Consider the following 20,037-nt stretch of genomic DNA (forward strand, 5'->3'; position numbering starts at 1 on the left):
GCATCTCTATCCTTCTCTCTGCAGTTGTTCTATTCATTGTGGCTGGATTCAAACAAGGGGAGCTCACACTGGTTTTGATGATAATTGAAAAACAATCATAATCTAGGGCCTTATCTTGTGCTTTAGAGGGGACATGAGCAGAACTGGATCATTCAATCATAAACATATTTCATGTTTACCCCCATTTTTCCTTCAGAAAAGGCAGGATCATCCTTTCTGTTGTCTGCAGACAGACAACATCTCCTTTTCCCTCTGAGCAGGGTAAGGGGCACTCCCTGCAAATGCCTCCAGAAGGCTCCAAGATTGGAACATCCCTCAGCTGGGAATGGCACTGGGTCACTGAGAGACACAGCTTCTGACAAGGATTTACTTCTCATTAAAAACTCCTTAATGGGCTGCTGCAGAGCCTTGATCTCAGACATTTCATAGAGCTGGCCCACAAAGCAAATGAGGTGACCTCAGTTCTTTTCACCACCAAAATAAAATGCAAAAACTCACCAGGGAGCCACTGAAGCACTTGTTAACTCCAGCATCTGCAGGAATCACTGCAGGCAAATTCTTTGTCTGAAACTGGTCTGTTTAGACTGGAGTACTGAATATTTGTCTATAGATCAGTCTGTAAAATGCCTTCACAGAATGTCAGCACCACCTCAAAACACAGGACAATTAAATGCTGCCTATGTGGGCCCAACTATCACTCTGCCTCCTTGACTTTGTTTTCTCCATACCTATTCACTGATCCCTAATTTTAAAGTTCCTCCATCCCTGCTGAACAAACCAGACTCTAACATGATCTGGGGTCCAAATGTATTTGCTATTTGTTTCACACGTGTTTTAGGCTTTACAGGAAACTCAATATGGTCTTGTTAAACCTTATCCTCTGCTTTTAACAGCCACCTTTTTTGGCTACATCAGCCCCAGGAAGATAAGACTCTCAGAGTGTTTAAATCGGTGTTTTACTGACCATGAGAGACTCTATTTGCAAGGCCATCAGTAATTAGCTCCCATATCTCACTCCATGCAAGAGGAGCTGCTTGTCCATGATAAATGAGAGCTGTGTCACTGTTCAGGCTTTGAATTGATCTGCTCGGGTACATCTGCTACTCTTGGGCAAAGTATTCCAGTTTAGGCTTCAGGAACCCTTAGCTTTATACTCAGCATCCCCCAAAATAAGGAGGCCATCACTGCAGGGGCATTCACTGATACAAAGTCTTTTGTTATCTTTCAATTTCATTATAATTGTTCTTCAAACACAGGGACTGAGGTGGGGAAAAGGTAAAACATATGTGGGATGCTCCACCTAATTTCCAATTTTCATTTCCACACTTCCCTAAAGGAAAGATTTCCATCTGAAAATCAAAACAAAATTGTACTTTTGAAAGAGTGAAGGCATTTCAACTAAAATGAGCATTTTTAGGACATCCCTGGATCAAGCTCAGTTATCTTGTAAGATAGAGCATTGCTTTTTCCTCTTTAGAAATACTGGCTGCAATGTTTTCTGGATATCGATCCCTGATCAAACAATCTGCAATACAATTGGAATTGCACAGCGAAGCAAGGACAGAGCTACAGACTCACTTTTCGTTCCATTTCCACAACAAGTGTTGTGCTTGCCTCACATTTCAGAAATCATCACAACATCCACAACAGACATGAACTGAAGGAAGGAAGGGAAGGAGGGCTCTGCACTTGCCTCTTTGATGAGGTTCATGAAGCGGGGCCCGAAGCGCCAGGGCTTGTGGCGGTGGCACTGCAGGGAGCTGACGGTGATCTGGGCCGCCCGCTGCGAGGCCACGGCCACCATGTACACGGCGTCGTACATCAGCGCAGCCTCCGTCTGCACAACACAGCCCCCAGTGAGTTACTGCCTGTCCCCACTGCTGCCAGCCCTGCCCGGGGCTCCTCGCGGGGAAAGCCTCTCCCGGGCTCGCCTTGGAGCCCTGAGGAGCAGCCAAATCCACTTCTCCGCGTTATTTTGGAGTGTTTTCAGCACTGAAGGGAAACCACGCCGGGGAGCTACAGGGAGAGGGAGGTCAGGGGTCCCAGGCAGGCTGGAGAGGGGCTCTAAGAAGTGCCAGGTGTATGAGCCACTCTTCTCATGGCACTTGTGGGATTGCTTCCTTCCCAACAGGACAGGCTGGCCCTGCTTTCCAGGGAAGCCAATCCCACTCATCACCTGGGACACATCCCACTGCCCAGGTATCTGCTGCCCTCCAGGATCCAGGCTTTTGGCACAAATGTGTGCAATGGTGCCCTAGAGAGAGGGGAAATGTCCTTTGGAGGTATGGTTTTGGGGGATTAACTTGGACTCACACATCTAACTTCCCACTACAGCTTGGGTCCTGGAATATTACCCCATATATTCAGATACCAAAATTAGTGGGTGCTCTTTGTGCCCCAGTGTGTGTTTCTTTTGAGAGCGGGTTTGTGGGTTTAAAGGCACGGCCTCAAAGTGACATCACACATTCTGTCCCACTTTGCCACCTCAGAAGAGTCTCACCCCCACCTGCGCTGGGCTTCAGTACTCTCACAGCGAGGTGGGAATGGCTGTGTCTCCCTAATGATGCTGCACAAATTACCTTCCAGGTAAACCTAATGAATAATTAAACCGGGGCCTGAAGGAAAAAGGCAGCAATTCTGCAGATGAGAAAGTGACTCCTTTATAGGAACTACAGAGCTGATCAGTTTTCTGTTTCTTTTCCATGCAATTCCTCCGGGAAATTAACACATTTGCTTCTTTGTTTGTTCCATTTACTTGACTAAATTACAACAGCATCAGTGGTCCCAGTATTGGAGGGTTTTGCTCAAGTGTATCTGAATTTAAGGACTAATCTTAAGATAGAGCAGAAGAGGAATTGGTCTTGATGTGCTTGTCAGAATCTGCCCAAAATAATGCTCCACAATGGGAGCAAATGGTGAGTGATGAGTCAAGCAGGAGGAGACAATGCCAGCTGCTCTCACTGTGAAGTGTCTCACAGCAGACAGTTGTTCCAAGCACACTCAGGGCATCAAGGGCTGACCCCAGATCCCACAAAATCAATGGAAATATTCCTATCAATGTCAGCAGAGCTCAGTTTTACACTGGGCTGGGAGCTCAGGGTTGGATTTTACTGGCTCTGCCTGTGTCCCAGGGAGCCTGGGAGGAGATGCTCGGTGAGACAGCTCCTCTGTGCTTGCTCTGCTCCGTCTGGCAGTGCTGATGCTTTGCCCTGAGCCCATGGTGTCTGCAGCACTGCCAGGCCTGGCTGCTCAGCCCTGTCCTTGTGCCACTTGTCACTGGGCCCTGCTTCGTGTGGCAGTGGGGAGCTGTGCCAGCTCCCTTGGCTTGTCACTTCTCCCCTCACCGTGGCTCTGTTTAGGGCTGTGGGGTGCAACAGGTCACCTCATTTTCCAAACACCTCATCCTGACTTGTGTGCTTTTATGGCAGGAGAAAGAGGCTCAGAGCCAGTCCTGGAACTTGTTTTTCTCATTTCTGTGTGCTGCTTAAGCCACTGCAAAGAAAGGCAGAGATCTCATTAGACCAGCTGTGCCTCTGGGTGCCGCTTGGGCATCCAGCAGGACGTGAACTCAGAGCTCTCTTGCTTGTGCCCTGCTGACTTCCCACAAGCTGCTTTCAGGGCAAACAGCAGAGCATGAACCAGGAGGGATAAATCCTGAGTTAATAACAGGATGTACAGTCCTGATCTCCGTGCACTCTGCCGCCTGTCACAGCCTTACTGCCAAATGAAATGCAGCAGTGGTGCAGCTCTCCATCAACCTGGGCAATAATGGAACCTGCTGGGAATACTGAAATGATCCCAGCAAGGAGGGAGAGGCTCCCCTCAGTGCTCTGCCAGGGCATCAAGGACACTGAGATATGAAGATGCAAAGGAGAGCACGAGAGTCAGGGATGGCAAGGAGAGCAGAAGAGTGCTGAGAACTTTGCTTTTCCCAGTGCTGTATTTGGGGGGTTTCTGTGTGGATTCCCATCAGGAATTCCCAGGGACAGCTTTCTCCCTGCTTTGGGTATGAGTGAGCATGGTGACCCAGCCCAAAGCAGCAGCAGTGTGTGCAATGCCAGGGACAGCACACTTACTGCATTTCTCCTCAGGATGTTAAGACATTTCCAAATTTTCCATGCAATCATCTGCAATAAAGTCTATTTCTTATCACTTCGAGCTCCACTCAGTCCATGAGACACATTATTTCATACTGCAAAGAGATGGCAACCCTTCACCCTGCCAAACTGAATGGAGTCATGCAGTCTTTGTAATTGTTCCTATTCTTTCCTTTCCTCCTTGGGGGAGTGCTGGGAGGAATCCTGATTCCCTGCCTTGATGATACCTCTCATCTATCTTTAAATTACCTCTCAAAAGCCAGAGCTTCTGTAGCGATGGAAATGAGGAGAAAGGGCACTGCACCCATTTCAAAATGCTACTCCCTTCCCACAGTGTGGCATCTGCCCCTGCAGGTCACAAATCCTGCACCTGCTGGGGAAGTCCCATTTTCTGCTGCGTTTCCTGCTGCACAGTGCAGAAGGTGATGGGAGAAGTGGGGCAGGCAGCAATTCAGTTTCCACAGGGCTGAGATGAACGATGGCACCGTGCTGGGCATTGTCCCTGGGCCACCCCTGGCAGCATTGGTGCTCACTTGGTGCCCCCTGGCAGTGTGGCTGCTCCCTCCCTGTCCCCGTGCCCCCTGGCAGTGTGGCTGCTCCCTCCCTGTCCCTGTGACACCCTGGCAGTGTGGCTGCTCCCTCCCTGTCCCCATGCCACCCCTGGCTCCCTGGCTGCTCCCTCCCTGTCCCCATGCCACCCCTGGCAGTGTGGCTGCTCCCTCCCTGTCCCCGTGCCCCCTGGCAGTGTGGCTGCTCCCTCCCTGTCCCTGTGACACCCTGGCAGCCTGGCTGCTCCCTCCCTGTCCCCATGCCACCCCTGGCAGTGTGGCTGCTCCCTCCCTGTCCCTGTGACACCCTGGCAGTGTGGCTGCTCCCTCCCTGTCCCCATGCCCCCCTGGCTCCCTGGCTGCTCCCTGGCTGTCCCCATGCCACCCCTGGCTCCCTGGCCGCTCCCTCGCTGTCCCCGTGCCCCCCTGGCAGTGTGGCTGCTCCCTCCCTGTCCCTGTGCCCCCTGGCAGTGTGGCTGCTCCCTCCCTGTCCCTGTGCCCCCTGGCAGTGTGGCTGCTCCCTCCCTGTCCCCATGCCCCCCTGGCAGTGTGGCTGCTCCCTCCCTGTCCCTGTGCCCCCTGGCAGTGTGGCTGCTCCCTCCCTGTCCCTGTGACACCCCTGGCAGTGTGGCTGCTCCCTCCCTGTCCCCGTGCCCCCCTGGCAGTGTGGCTGCTCCCTCCCTGTCCCCATGCCACCCCTGGCAGTGTGGCTGCTCCCTCCCTGTCCCCGTGCCCCCTGGCAGTGTGGCTGCTCCCTCCCTGTCCCCATGCCACCCCTGGCTCCCTGGCTGCTCCCTCCCTGTCCCCGTGCCCCCTGGCTCACTCACAGTCATGGTGCCATCTCGCAGCCCCGAGTCAGGCTTGGGCGGTGCCTGCAGCCTCTCCATGGACCACTTGTCCACCACGGCCGACACGTGCGGGTTGTCGATGTTGAGCAGCCGAAAGCCCGTCATGTTCACCCCGCTGTACCTGTAGGGCTCCAGGTCCAGGGCAAACAGGTCCTAAAGCGCCAGCAGGAACGCAAACAGAACCATTTCTAAAGGCAACTGTGGGGCTTTTCCCCTGTGCCCGCCCCGACTCCTGTGTGAATCCTGACTGAGCCAAAGCTGTGTGAGTGAGGTGGGTGACACCGCACAGCTGCTTTTGGGAGAGAAAAGATCAATTCCCCACTGCAGAACTGCTTTGCAAGCAACCTGCACGTGTGAATTTATAGCAGTGCTGCAGCTCTGACAGGCTGACATGAGGAATTGGCTGGCCAGTGTCGAGCTGCTTTCTAAGCTGAGGGGAGGAAAATTCCGAGAGACGCGGTGAGGGCTGTGCTTTGGCTGCCTGTGAATCCCAGTTTCCCCCGCTGTGCCTCTCCAGGCACCTCTGCCGGGCTGTGGCATGGGTAGGCTCCGTGTGCTCCACATGGCATTTACAGGGCAGCTGCGGTGGCTGCACCATGCGGGACCCTCCCAAGCTGCGTTCCTGCCGTCAAAGAAAACTTTTGTTACAAAATTTCCTCAGTGCTTTATCTGTTTGTGGTTCTGTGGTTTTGTAAGAAAATGAAACAATTAAACAGTGATGAACCAGCAGTGCCCACAGTGCAAAGCCATTCACTCTTTATTTTGTTCACTGCGGTCCATCTGTACTGATGGTTTCTTGTTAATCAGCATACTGTAATTAATTTTCACTGCATTAAAGGGTTGGCCAGTCCCAGAAATGGGGCCAAACAGCTTTCTTAAGAAATTGTGGGTCCTGACATTCCTAAGGAGTGTTAGCACCCATTCTCCAGGGCTTTCCTTGACTAATGGCAACAAAGATCTCCTAGAAAAAGGGGAGAATTTAGCTGTCTTTTCTGAAACCGAGGAAATTCCCCCCCAGATGTTTATAGTGTTCCTTACCAGTGTTGTGAAAAAGTAATGGTAGTATTCTGTCATCATTCCCATGGAGAGGATCTGTGGAAGAGATGGAAAGGTGAAGGTACTTTACTCTGAAAGCTCCCAGTGTGCTGCAGTGCCTTTAAAAGCAAGGGTTAAACACATCACAGGTCATGAGTGCTTGATTGCAATAAACCCCACATTTTTCTTTAGGAGCCAAAAATATCCTGTTGTATTTAAATGATGTTTTTATCACCTCTGCTCAGGAAAGAGAATAAAGATTGCAAAACTTCCAGGACAAGAAAAATTACTAGACATAATGAGATGCTGATTTTAAAAATCCTTTAGTCTGCAGTCTGGGAGTGCTAAAAATGAATTTATTAGCAGACAACACGGTTGGTAGGAGAAGTAATTAGGGGCAGGTTTTTGTATCCTGCTGCCAGGTGAGAAAAGGACACTGCTGAGGGCTCAGGAGTAAAGCAGGAAAACAGAAAGAAGGAAGTTTCTCTAAGTGCCTGTGGTTCCACTGGGGAGTGTGGGTCAGCAGGAGGGTGAAAAAACAGCTGGGATGGGAGAAACTTGGGAAGAAACAGCCTCCCTGCAGCCTTCCTCCACTCGTCTGGGAGAATTCTGCCCTCTCTGGCATCTTGTGAGGAGGAGGAGGAATTATAAACTGGGAAAGTAGTGAGGAATTCATGGCGACCACAGCAACACAGGCCAAGGTCAACTCCTGCTCAGTCCTGATCACAGCAATGCAAGGATCTGTTACTAATACCCTTTTAGGACAGTTTTGGAGTGCCTGAAGAGCTGTTTGAAAGGCAGGGGGAAATAGAGGGATTGTCTACAGCAATTCTTCAGATTAAAAAAAAAAAAAAGACAGAAAAGGGAAGGGAGAAAGAAAGCCCTGAAGTTTCTGAGCTGCAGCAGATAATAAAACCAGCTCAGTGTTAATCACAGACAACTGATCCGTTTCCAGCCACTAAAAGTCAAGCCAGAAGGCAACTATTTCACTGAAATGCTCCACTGGATTTACACACCAAAATTGCCTTTTTTATTTCTGATTTTATTAATCCTCTTCTATTCTGTTTCTTGGAGCTCCTTTATTACCTGTAGAAGAAGCTGGAGGCTGCTGCTCCTGCCCTGTTTATGCACAGATAACAACGCAGGGCTGCATCCAGGGGAACTTTTGTGTGCTGTGCTTCCCAGCTGACCTGGCTGGACTCAGTCCCCCTCCCTGGAGCCGCTGGATTTCTGTGGCTTTGCAAAGGAGGTGCCAAATTTATGGGATTTTTATGATGCAGATCTCCTCTGAGCTGGAACTGCACTCAAAGAGCCCAGTGGGAAGTCATTGCAGAAGTCATGCTACGGGTTTGTTCTTTAAAGCACAACCACCCCAAAACAAGGCAGAAAAAATGCCAAGCAAGCAAGCAAAGCCTCCAAACCCCAGGACAAACAGAAACAAAGCCCCTGAGGAGAACAGCCTCAACTGGTTGTCCTCCCCTCTCTCAGTCATTGAGAATTAGCTAAAAGCTATTTAGCACTTTGACATGTGCATTAGATACTAAATAGGGGCTTTTTATTCCAGGATCAGACAGATTTTGCAATAATAATTCATGTTTAAGGGTACTATGGCTGCTAAGCAAAATTCACACCAAAGGACGATTTAATGCTCTGATGCAGGGAAACAAGGAGTGGAATCAAGTCAAGGCAAAAGCAAGAGGAATGCTGAGGATCATGCTGGACATCCCAGAGCATCAGTAAGTTCCACGCCTCCATTCCCTGGTGCTCCTGGCAGTGTGAACAGGAGTGCCCAGGGCTCTCCTGCTGAGTGTTTGCAGCACAGCAGACACAGGACAGCAGCTCCCAGCAGCTCCCAGCAGCTCCCAGGAGCAGGACAGTGAAGGCCTGCTTGGAGCAAGGATGGATTTCAGGCTGGGACACCCCTGAGGCACCTGGCAAAGCTTCCCACAGGGCAGCTGGCCTGAGAGACAGAGGGGAAGGCAACACCTCTGTCTGTGTGCCTGCCCACAGGAAACTGGGATGAGGTTTCATTGCACATCCCTATTTAAATAACTTTGCATGTAATTATGTAAATAATTATGCACCTGATACAAATGTCCTATTTAAATAATAATAGCTTTTACTTACAGTGAAACTCAGATGAATGTAAACTAGGGAAATCAGCCTCAGATATTCTCCTTGTACATCTCCTGCCCAGCCTTCCCTGTATAACATTTGTTCTTCAGCCAAACTCAGATATGCTTGGACAATGGGAGATAAAGACACTTCCATCTCTAATTACCCCTTCCACATCAGGAGCCTGGGCCTTGTCCTTTGCAGCTGTGCACTTTCAGCTGCGGGTCACGAACCACGAAGAGAATCCAAGAAAATAGCAGTGGTCAAATTATATATGGCGAGCTGACAGAGACTGGATAAAAATACTCTCTTATGTCTGAAAATCTCTTTTGGGTGCCCTGTTCTTGGCTTGAATCACATCCCAGCTCTAACTTGCATTTGTTCATCTTGTAAAAAACGCCCTGCCTCATTTAGACCCATTGTCAGTCTGCCTTCGAGGCGGGCTCAACTGGAATGATGGGCAAGTGCATTAGTGGGAACTGCACCAAGTCCTGTGCTTGCTTTCACTCTGCATTTCCCTCACTTAAGCTGTTATTTCATTTCATGACCATTACATGCATTTCATTTTCCAATTAATTACCCCTCTGTTTTGTGAGGCTAATCCATCCCTGCTTCTCACCCACAGAGAGGGGATGTGCCACTGGTGTTTCTCCTGTGGAAGTGGGAACAGAGCTAATCCAGCCTTTTCTTAGCAGGGAGTGGGCTCCAGCCTACCTGCCAGGTTCCTGGAAGGAGCACAGGCAGGAGCTGAAGTTTTCTATTCCCACCTCTATTACTGTACCAGGAATGTACTCCACGGTGACACCTGGTTTTTCTGCCTTCTGGAGGAACTGAATTAATGATTCTTTGCGTTGTCTGTCACATCGTCTTTACAGGATGCTCTGTGAGAGCCTTAAACCTGATTAAATATACAGTACACTTCCTCAAATGTATTTTGGGGTGTGAAGAAGGGAGTAGGTAATTTAAGGTTAGCAGGGATTTACTTTCTGAGAGGTGAGCTTGCCTAGCAGTAAAATCTGTGCTCAGATTATTGGTCCTGGTGTGTTGGCACAAACTGAGGGTTAAGCACAACAACTCAACCTCTTCAGCCAAGATCCTCACACAAAAGGCAATATCAGACTGAATAGTGTGCAGGGTAAATTGCAGGCTTTGTGCATAAAACAGATTGCAATTGGCAAGAGCCACATTTAATTTGCTCGGGGAGTGCTTGTCTAATGCAGACAGAGCATCAACCAAATATTCCAGGGGAATGCCACAACCAGCAAGGGAGGCCAGGCCTGGCGGGGCTGGGCAGGGGCTGAGGGAATCAGGCTCCCTGAGCTTTTCAGAGAGAAGGGGAACAGCTTGTTCAGCTGAGTGCAGGCTCTGTGCTTGGGTTCAATCAGGTTATTGATCCACCTGTTCTTGTTGTGCACACAACAAGCGTGGCTTGATGGGCTTTAGTGGAAGCCATAAATAAGCAGAAATTAGAGCAGAAATCTGTCTTTTGTGGTGTTTTGTAAAGCAGAGGCTGGAGGGGGGGAGTGAGGAGGTCCCTGGTGCACACATTGCCAGCACAGCTCCAGCAGAGTTCTGGGCTGATCCTTCTGCTCCCAGAGGAGCCTTTGGGCACCTCCCTCCCTGGGAAACAAGCAGTGTCCCCTCCCTGCCACCTACTGCCTTACCTAAATACAGTGAACAGACCAGAAGGAGCTGCTTTGGGGACAGCTTCAGGTGACCCTGACTCCTGCTCCTGCCTGCTCCTGTTAGAAATCTTATATAATTTGACAACACCACCTGTTTTTCCTGTGACGGCTACTGGATTGTTTGCAAAGTCAGAAATATTCTCTACTGACATCACAGAGTTTCCCTGAAATGATCTCTCCAGGGTTTGATATCTTGCTCCCATCCAGGGTACGATGACAGAGTGCAGGGAGGGGGAGATGACCAGGGCTCTTCCTGTAACCTGAAATCAGAGGAGTGCCTCAGGAATTCAGAGCCCTGCACACCTCCACATTCCACAGCTGCCTCTGGCAGGGAGCAACTCAGCCCCTGAGTTATTGCTGCCAGCATCTACACTCAGCCACAGAGCTAGCTCACAGAAAAGCCATCTCCCCTTTCTTTCTAGCCTATATTAATGTGGCTCCCTCTCCCACAACACTGACCCACAGGTGTACCTCTCTCAATTTTCCTGTTTTCTCCCACACTTCATCCCCTCTCCTTCCCCCAGTTCTTCAGGCACCGGAGAGCACTATCTGTATCTGCAGCCTGTCACTTGTCTGGCTGATCCATATCCCACACAAACTTTTCTGCTACTTTGCCCTGCTTTAGTGCATCTTTCAGCACTCCCTCCTCTTCTTTTGACACCCAGGTTTGCTTTTTGGGGTTTTTTTCCATACTCAGCCTGGCATATTGGAAGCTTTGTGCCTTCTGCACGGTGCCAGACATCTGCACCTTCATCTTGCTGGTCCTTCAAAATCTGTGATGTCAATGTAACTCTTCCCCCACAAATCTCCTTTTGGGGATGCTTTTGGGCAGCCTTGCAGGGACCAGAGTGGGGGGACAGCCCACTCCCCCTGCCCAAACAGTGCTGCTGCAGTGCCCTCCCCACCCCTGTACCTCAGGGAAATCCTAACATTTACTGCAGGACAGCATTCCTGGGAGCAGGAAATCTCACCCTAAGGCTCACAAGAATTATGTGCTGCAGCTGATCTGGGATTCTGCAGGCCCCAAGTTCCTCCAGCCTGGGGAGGAACATTCCAGGCTCCACACACAAATGCAGTAACTTGCCTTACCAACTTGGGCACAAAAAGCTGCTCTGCAGAACTTCAGTATTGCAGTAAAACACTCTGGGATGGGAACAGAAAGGGACCTTTATGGGCAGTTAGTCTGATGTTCTTCTGGGATCAGGGTATCCCATCAGATTGCCTGGCAGGAGAAATAACAACTCATCTCTAGAGGTGCAGCAAGAAGGGAACTGCCCTCAAAATGTATGGGGGTGGTTCTTGCAGGTCAACAAACTGTGCTTTAGACTTGGATTGTGGAGGAATGTACAGCAAGTGGCAGCAGTAAATTGTAATTCCCACCACTCCTGTGTGCCCCTGGGAATGTCCCAGCCCATTAATGTCAGGCTGTGTTTGTCCTTGCCTGCTGTGGCTGCCCAAATCTCACCTCAGGCTGGGACAGCCCTCACACAACAACCTCTCCCATCAGTTTAGAGGATAGATTTTCCTTCTGATTCTGCCTCTGCATTTGATGGGAAAGAAAAAAAGCCTGTTGATTAAAGCAGGACAAGCTGAAACACATGGAGTGACGGCCCTAGGCAGGCAGGACCTGGCATGTCAGAAAGAAAAGCTGTTTGCTCCTGTGGGCACACGTGGGGCTCTCTGGGGGTGTCAGTGCACCTTTTGTTGTGCCTTCTGTCCCTGCATCCACAAGCCCCTGGGCCCCTGGGAGTGCCTTTGGTATTGGTGCAGGTGGGATCAGAGGGGCTGGCAGATTTTGGGGAGCTCTGCCTCCCCGTGCCCAGTACCTGCTTGAGGATTTCTGCCGCCGTCTCGTGCGAGCAGTCAAATATCACATAGAACTCCTTGCCCTTCTTCATCTCCTTCAGCAGAGGCCGGGCATCCTTGTTCCCAGAGGGCAGCTGGCGGATTTTGATTTTGATGTTGTATCTGGAAGGGGCTTTGATGAGCTCCTGCAGGCGAATCAGACCTGAGAAATGACAGGCAATGACACAATCACCATCCCGTGCCATGAGGATTTATTGTCAGCTACACAGGGTCTCTCACACTCCCTAAGGATAATTGCTAATTCCATATTTGCCAGCTTCCTAGCTAATATTATTAAAGCTTTTCATTCCCATGTTTATACTTGGCTTCTAAATATTTTGGAAGGTGTTTTCAACTGCTTGACTACAGGATATGTTTGCATTGATGTAATACAATATAAACATAGCGTAGTATGTTTAAACTGAGACATGAAAAGCAAATAAGGCTTCTTCCTGTGCAGCTCATTATTATTCCAATTCCAAACAGCAAGAAGATAAAATTGAGGAAACCTCCTCCTAACTTTGCTGCCCAGTGTCACCACTCAGCAGCTGTGAGTTCTTACAGAATCCTTTGGGATGCAGTTCTACACCCTCAAACACGGGTGATTTCTCAGACTCGGTGTTCAGCTGGCACAGCTTTACATGCCTCAGCTGAAGCCAGTGGAGCTCAGCCAGAGCCTTGTCCAAGTGTTTAAACACACTGCAGCTCGACTGGCTAATTCAGCACTCCTGTGTAATTTGCACTGCCTCCAAAACCGAGGGAAGATAGTTAAGGGCTCTTTGAGGTGTGTGATTACAGCCTAGCATTATCCACGAATGCAATTCACCCACAAAAATTTCCTGATCTCCTGCTGAGGCGAAGTAAAAGGCTGCCTTAAAAATATGCATAGAGAGGGAGAGAGAACACAGGCAAGGAGCACTTCTTGGACAAAAATCAAACAAATTATTAAAATGAAGGAGCTCTTGCCTCTCCTGCTGGGAGTGGGGATAATATTTGTGTGGGGTTTGAGTGCCCCTGGTTGAGTGGCACATCTAAGGCAAGACAAAGCTCCCTCTTCCCCCTGAGCTTCGAGGGCTGCTGGCTTTCACTCAAGTGCTGGCAATGCTTGGGGAAAAGCTGCTCTGCCCCCGCCTGCAGGGCCAGGCCTGCTCCTCTCAGGTTTTCTAGTACCAACAATCAATAGAGAAAATGGAACATGATGAGCACTCAGCTGGAAATGCTGCAGGCACCGGGAGCTGGGCCTGGCCAGGAGCCAGCTGAGGAGCAGAAACCACCACTGGAGCTGATTCTGATGGGAATGGGCTCCCAGCACTCCCTGACAAAGGGGCTGGGGTCACCCAGCTGGGAAGGTGCAGCCTGGGTGCAGTGCCTGGGATGGCAGCTCCAGGAGGGAAAATGAGATTTGGGAGGAGGAGTCTGGGAAGCCTTCATCTCATCCTCACCTCGCACTGAGAACTGGTGTTCGTCTTCCCAGCAACAAAAAGTGCTTCAGTGCAAATGGTGAAAAGCAAAAAACCTAAAGGATTTGCTGACCCACTTCCCTCTCCTTTTCAGGGGAAGAAATTACTGTGTGCCTTAAAATATCTCCTTTGGTCCCATCAGACTGGGACCTTGCACTTCCCAACGCTTCCTGCTGCCACATGAGGTGAGATGGACCCAGGTGTGGTGTCCTGCAGAGGCCACAGCAGCAGTGCAAAGAACTGCAGCTACTTTTCTGGAGCACATGGCAAAAGCCTGACCCCCTGAGCCCATCCAGTGCCACCCCCTGCCCTGGCAGGAACACCTCCTGTGTGCTCTGAGCCCCATCCAACCTGGCCAAGGTGGTTTTATTTCTTGTGGTGTAACGATGTCAAACATTAGGGATGGGAAATAAAAGAGCTTGAGTTAACTGGCATCACTCTAACCCCAAATCAAAGGACTATTTATACTGATCAAAGTTGACATGTTTACTTTCCTGACTCTGAGTTAATAAGATGATTGATGGTTAATTTACTTTGTAAATATCTCTGCAAATGAAATCTCTTTAATATCAGGCATTTTTGTGGCTGAGCAGGTACACAGCACTTGGTGTTTTGGAATGCCAGTTTGGTTATGGGGTGGGCAGGAAAAGACCTCCCCTTGTTTCTATTCTGTCTAGAAGGTTTATCTAGGAGTTACTGAAGAATATCCAGCGGGGTCCACAGAGAGAATGAGGGGTCTGGAGCATTTTTCTTGTGAGGAGAGGCTGTGGGAGCTGGGCCTGGTCAGTGTGGGGAAGAGAAGGCTGAGAGGGGATCCATCAATGCACACAAATACCCCACCAACCCACACAAATATCCCCAAGGCTGTCAGAGGATGGTGCCACACTCTGCTCAGTGCTGCCAGTGACAGGGTGAGGAGCAGTGGCCATGAACTGAAACACAACGAGTTCCACCTCAGCCTGAGGGAGAACTTGTGTCCATGGAGGGGGCAGAGCCCTGGAACAGCTGCCGAGGGAGGGAAGGCCGGCATTCTCCATCCCAAACCCACCTGGAGAGTTCTCCGTCACCTGCTCCAGGTCACCCTAATTTGGCAGGGGGATTGGACTGGGTGATCTCCAGATTTTGGGATTCTGGGATCACTTTGAAGCTGTGTTATGGGTTCCACAACCAGGAAGCAAAATGGGATTGACTATTCAAATCCCAAGGGCTCCTTCCCAGGGTCTGGTGAAGAGAGCAGCTTTCCAAAAGCCACGGCAGCAGCAGGACAGGGGCTTTTCCCCTGTGAGCCAGGGGAGCTGCAGAGGGCATGGCAGAGTGAGGTGTCCCAGGCCTGGTGGAGTGTGACAGCCCCACAGCGCTCACCCGTGCTGTCCTCGTAGACCACGGTGACGATTTTCCAGTTGAAGTAGAGCACGAGGTCCAGGACGGCCCTGCTGATGGCGGCGTAGTCGGGGTACAGGTTGATGTAGAAGGCGTCCCTGTTGTCCACGGTGGGGTGCTTCCAGCGGGTCTGGATGTGGGGCACCTCCAGGGCGTTGCAGATGGACTGGACAGCACTGACCGAGGAGCTGTGCGCCGGCCCGAACAGCGCCGCCACGCCCAGCGCCAGCTGGTCACAGGCTGGGGCACACCAGGGCACGCTCAGTGCGGGACAGCACGGGCTGGGGGTGCTCTCTGAGGGCTGCTACCCTCCATCCAGCCATCATCCATCATCCACCCATCCATCCATCCATCCATCCATCCATCCATCATCCATCATCCATCCATCCATCCATCCATCCATCCATCCATCCATCCATCATCCATCCATCCATCCATCCATCCATCCATCCATCCATCATCCATCCATCATCCATCCATCCATCCATCCATCCATCCATCCATCCATCATCCATCCATCATCCATCCATCCATCCATCCATCCATCCATCCATCCATCCATCATCCACCCATCCATCCATCATCCATCATCCATTCATCCATCCATCATCCATCCATCCATCCATCCATCCATCCATCCATCCATCATCCATCATCCATTCATCATCCATCCATCATCCATCCATCCATCCATCCATCATCCATCCATCCATCATCCATCATCCATCCATCCATCCATCCATCCATCCATCCACCCATCCATCATCCATCATCCATCCATCATCCATCATCCATCCATCCATCATCCATCATCCATCCATCCATCCATCCATCCATCCATCCATCCATCATCCATCCATCATCCATCATCCATCCATCCATCCATCCATCCATCATCCATCCATCCATCCATCCATCCATCCATCCATCCATCCATCCATCATCCATCATCCATCCATCATCCATCCATCATCCATCCGTCCATCATCCATCCATCCATCCATCCATCCATCCATCCATCATCCATCCATCCATCCATCCATCATCCATCCATCCATCCATCCATCCATCCATCATCCATCCATCCATCCATCCATCCATCATCCATCCATCCATCCATCCATCCATCCATCCATCCATCCATCATCCACCCATCCATCCATCATCCATCATCCATTCATCCATCCATCATCCATCCATCCATCCATCCATCCATCCATCATCCATCCATCCATCCATCCATCCATCCATCATCCATCCATCCATCCATCCATCATCCATCCATCCATCATCCATCATCCATCCATCCACCCATCCATCATCCATCATCCATCCATCATCCATCATCCATCCATCCATCATCCATCATCCATCCATCCATCCATCCATCCATCCATCCATCCATCATCCATCCATCATCCATCCATCCATCCATCCATCATCCATCCATCCATCCATCCATCCATCCATCCATCCATCCATCCATCCATCATCCATCATCCATCCATCATCCATCCATCCATCCATCCGTCCATCATCCATCCATCCATCCATCCATCCATCCATCCATCCATCATCCATCCATCCATCCATCCATCCATCATCCATCCATCCATCCATCCATCCATCCATCCATCATCCATCCATCCATCCATCCATCCATCCATCCATCCATCATCCATCCATCCATCCATCCATCCATCCATCCATCCATCCATCCATCATCCATCCATCCATCCATCCATCCATCCATCCATCCATCATCCATCATCCATCCATCCACCCATCCATCCATCCATCCATCCATCCATCCATCCATCCATCCATCATCCATCCATCCATCCATCCATCCATCCATCCATCCATCATCCATCCATCATCCATCCATCCATCCATCCATGCATTCTCCATCTCCATCCCTTGCCATGAGATCAGAGCATTGTGCTGCTCCCAGACCCACCCAGAGATGTGCCAGTGGTTCCTGAGGCATTCAGGGGTGGTTTTAGAGGGTAAAGGGAGAAGCTGAGGGAGCTGGGAGGGGCTCAGCTGGAGAAAAGGAGGCTCAGGGGGGACCTTGTGGCTCTGCACAGCTCCTGAGAGGAGGGGACAGCCAGGGGGAACAGGGACAGGGGGAGAGGGAACGGCCTCAGGCCAGGCCAGGGCACGCTTGGATTGCATGGCATGAGAATTTCCCCATGGAAGTGGTTGTTAAACAGTGGCAGGGGCTGCCCAGGGAGGTTTGGAGTGCCCATCCCTGGAGGTGTCCAAGGAATTCGTGAACATGACACTGGGCTGGGGACAAAGTGGGCATCAGGCACAGCCAGGGCTCCATGGGCTGGGAGAACTTTTCCAACCTCAGTGATCCTGGTTTGATTGTCGTTCTGAAAATGGCTCTACTGATCAGCTTCATACCCCTGAATTTCCTTGCTGCAAATAAAACCTTCTCTGCTGGTTGCCTTGCAGATCACACGGGTTCCTGAGCCGCCTCTCTCGGAATGGCTTTATCCCTGAGGAACCAGGGATTCCTGAGCTGCCTCTCTCGGAATGGCTTTGTCCCAGAGGAAGCAGGGGCTCTCTGCCTGCCACAGGAGTGTCTTGGCAGTGAAGTTCCACGGCAGAGCATCAGGTAACACACCCCTGCAGGCGCAGCAGGCTCTCCAGGGATCCCCCTGGGACTGGCACCTCTCTGCCCGTGTGAGCTGCTCTCATTCCAGGCAGCTGCAGGGGCACCACGATTCACTGCCCTGCATAATCTGTGTTTGCAGAGCAGGCAGGAGTGCCCAGAGCCCCAGGTAACAGCACAGGGAAATAAAGAACCCACACACTGACATTTTATACCCCTCCAAACCAGCCAAACACATCAACAAAGCTTTCCTTCTCCTGTGCCCATATCTCAGCCTCAAGAACCCTGCCTGGAGCTGTCCCTGCATTTTTCTTGCTCTCCCATGTCTTTGCAGGCTGACAGACAGGAGATGAAGTAATATCAGTTATTTCTGTCCACTGGTGAAATTTACTGCCAATGTTTTTAACACGGCTCCCGACTGAGACAAAGCCCTGCTCTGAGCTGCAGGGCTGCTCTCCTTGTGAGGGTGGGAAGTCCAGAAATTGCTCTGATTGAGGGAAATATTAAATACACCAACTGCCACAATGAGCTGAGATTCTTTAAATTCGCATTTAGCTCTCTGACTGTAATAGAATATGACAGAAAATCAATTATTTTCTGTTTCCATTCTACAAATGAGTGTTTCACAGACAGCATGAAGTGCACAGGCTTTCCAAGTTTAATTCAGAAGCCTTCCTAAAGCATCACAGGTTTAATGTGCAATAATTCAATAATTCATGATGGGAAAAAATTACTGCTGTCTGTGTGAGTTTCTTGCATGTACATTAACAACTTTTTACATATTAAATGGAGGAGGCACTTTCACAACAGTCACAGAAGAGATTCTCACTCTACAGGGAATCTGAAATACTGTATCAGCCTGGATTATATGGATTATAAATCCCCCATGCTTGAGATTCTACAGCATACAGCTCCAGTATATACCTGACAACTGAAAAAGAATACAAAAAATGCCACTTAAAGCTCTTTTCGATGTTCTTTGAAATCATTCTCCTTTTCTCCACTCTTGCTAACAAACTGAAGTGGCACGAGGAGAATTTGGTAGTGCAGATGTTTGAAAGGTGCAAGCTCACCAGCCTGGTTTCTGAAGTGAGGCATTTTTATTTTCCAGCAAATCCAGTTCCAGGAACTGGGCTGCTCTTTACAGCATTTTATCAAACTCTGAGCTTGGTTCCTGGAGGCCAAGGAACACATGGAGCTTAAGAACAATTGTGACTTATTACCCCTCTTTGTTTTGGCCTGCAGGTCAATTAGATGGGACTGAACTGGGCCATAATTTTCCTTATCAGGGAAAAAAAAAAAAAAGAAGAGGCAAAAAAATTTCCACACTTGACCACTCCAATTCCTACAGTTGTTTATAACAGAGAAACATATTTCTGCCTCCAGGCCACTGAGCATTAATATTTCAGGGCAGGGGGGCTACTGGCCTCTGGTCTTTAAAAGGCAGTAGAAATAATTTACCAATAATGGGTATCTGTGCTAATTATGGGCTGTGACATCCCACTGTGCTTCCTGTGAGTCTGTGATCATTTTTCTGCAGAATTCCAGGTGGCAAATCTGTGTTTTGGAAAGAAAAATGGCTTGGACTTGCCACCTGCCATCTGGGGCTCTTAGCATGCAGACAGGACGTAGGGGTTTATTCAGAAAGCACAAGACAGATCCAAGCCCAGCTTGATTCTTGGTTCAAGCACCTTTGAAAGATTAATTTTATGGTACACATGATACAAGCAGAGCAGAAAAGGAGATCAGGCTGGGGAAAGGTATAAAGCACAAAGCAGGGATGTAACTGACACAGTAATTGAGATATTTACCTCTCCTTGAGGCTTCAAAGCTATCGAAAAGGTTAATTCTCTGGATGTCATAGGTTAATGTGGTATTAGGCATCAGTGTTCTGTTCCTGTTAATGTTGGTGACAGCAAACTTGAACGCCAATTCTTCAATATTCACAGGTTCATTTTCCACAGTTTCGAATATCCCTCCTGTTGGAACAGAGATTAATTAAGGGGAGGGTTATTCACCTCTTAATTGCCACACAGAAACAAGTAAAAAATGAATTATAATCTATAATTTCTGAGTGTTCTAGGAAAACCCAATGGCTGTCCAAAGCACTACAGCAAGAGCAGAGAGGATGGTTGGTTTTGATCTGCTGTGGCACTGGGGTTAACTCAGAATTATGAATGTTGCTCCACAAACATCTGGGGAAGACAATGCCTGTTTATTGTCCAGCCTTTTCAGAGAAACATGTTAAATGCTTGTGAAAACTCCTGTGCAGCTCCTTTGTAATGAAACCAGGGATGGGATGGGCCTTGTTCTGCCTGCTGCAGTGTAATCTGTGTTTGGAGATGGAACCTGGATGTGTGGATGTTTGCTGAGGTGTTCTGCACACCCTGGCAGTCCAGGA

The 20,037-nt window shown here is 49.7% G+C and overlaps 1 protein-coding gene across 2 annotated transcripts in view; it reads right to left on the bottom strand.

Annotated features, from left to right (window-relative positions):
• Nucleotides 1-20,037, bottom strand: part of LOC131097021 (glutamate receptor ionotropic, kainate 1) — a 102,180-nt gene that overhangs the window by 35,038 nt on the left and 47,105 nt on the right. For both annotated transcript variants that reach the window (XM_058045691.1, XM_058045692.1), the window contains exons 2-7: nt 19,448-19,615; nt 14,996-15,253; nt 12,155-12,336; nt 6,532-6,585; nt 5,473-5,646; nt 1,694-1,837 (exon numbers count right to left, since the gene is read on the bottom strand). In XM_058045691.1, the coding sequence (XP_057901674.1) occupies nt 1,694-1,837; nt 5,473-5,646; nt 6,532-6,585; nt 12,155-12,336; nt 14,996-15,253; nt 19,448-19,615 (980 nt within the window). The remainder of the gene's footprint in view (nt 1-1,693; nt 1,838-5,472; nt 5,647-6,531; nt 6,586-12,154; nt 12,337-14,995; nt 15,254-19,447; nt 19,616-20,037) is intronic.

The sequence above is a fragment of the Melospiza georgiana genome, chromosome 2, assembly GCF_028018845.1.
Source record: "Melospiza georgiana isolate bMelGeo1 chromosome 2, bMelGeo1.pri, whole genome shotgun sequence".
In the NCBI taxonomy this organism is placed as follows: domain Eukaryota; kingdom Metazoa; phylum Chordata; class Aves; order Passeriformes; family Passerellidae; genus Melospiza; species Melospiza georgiana.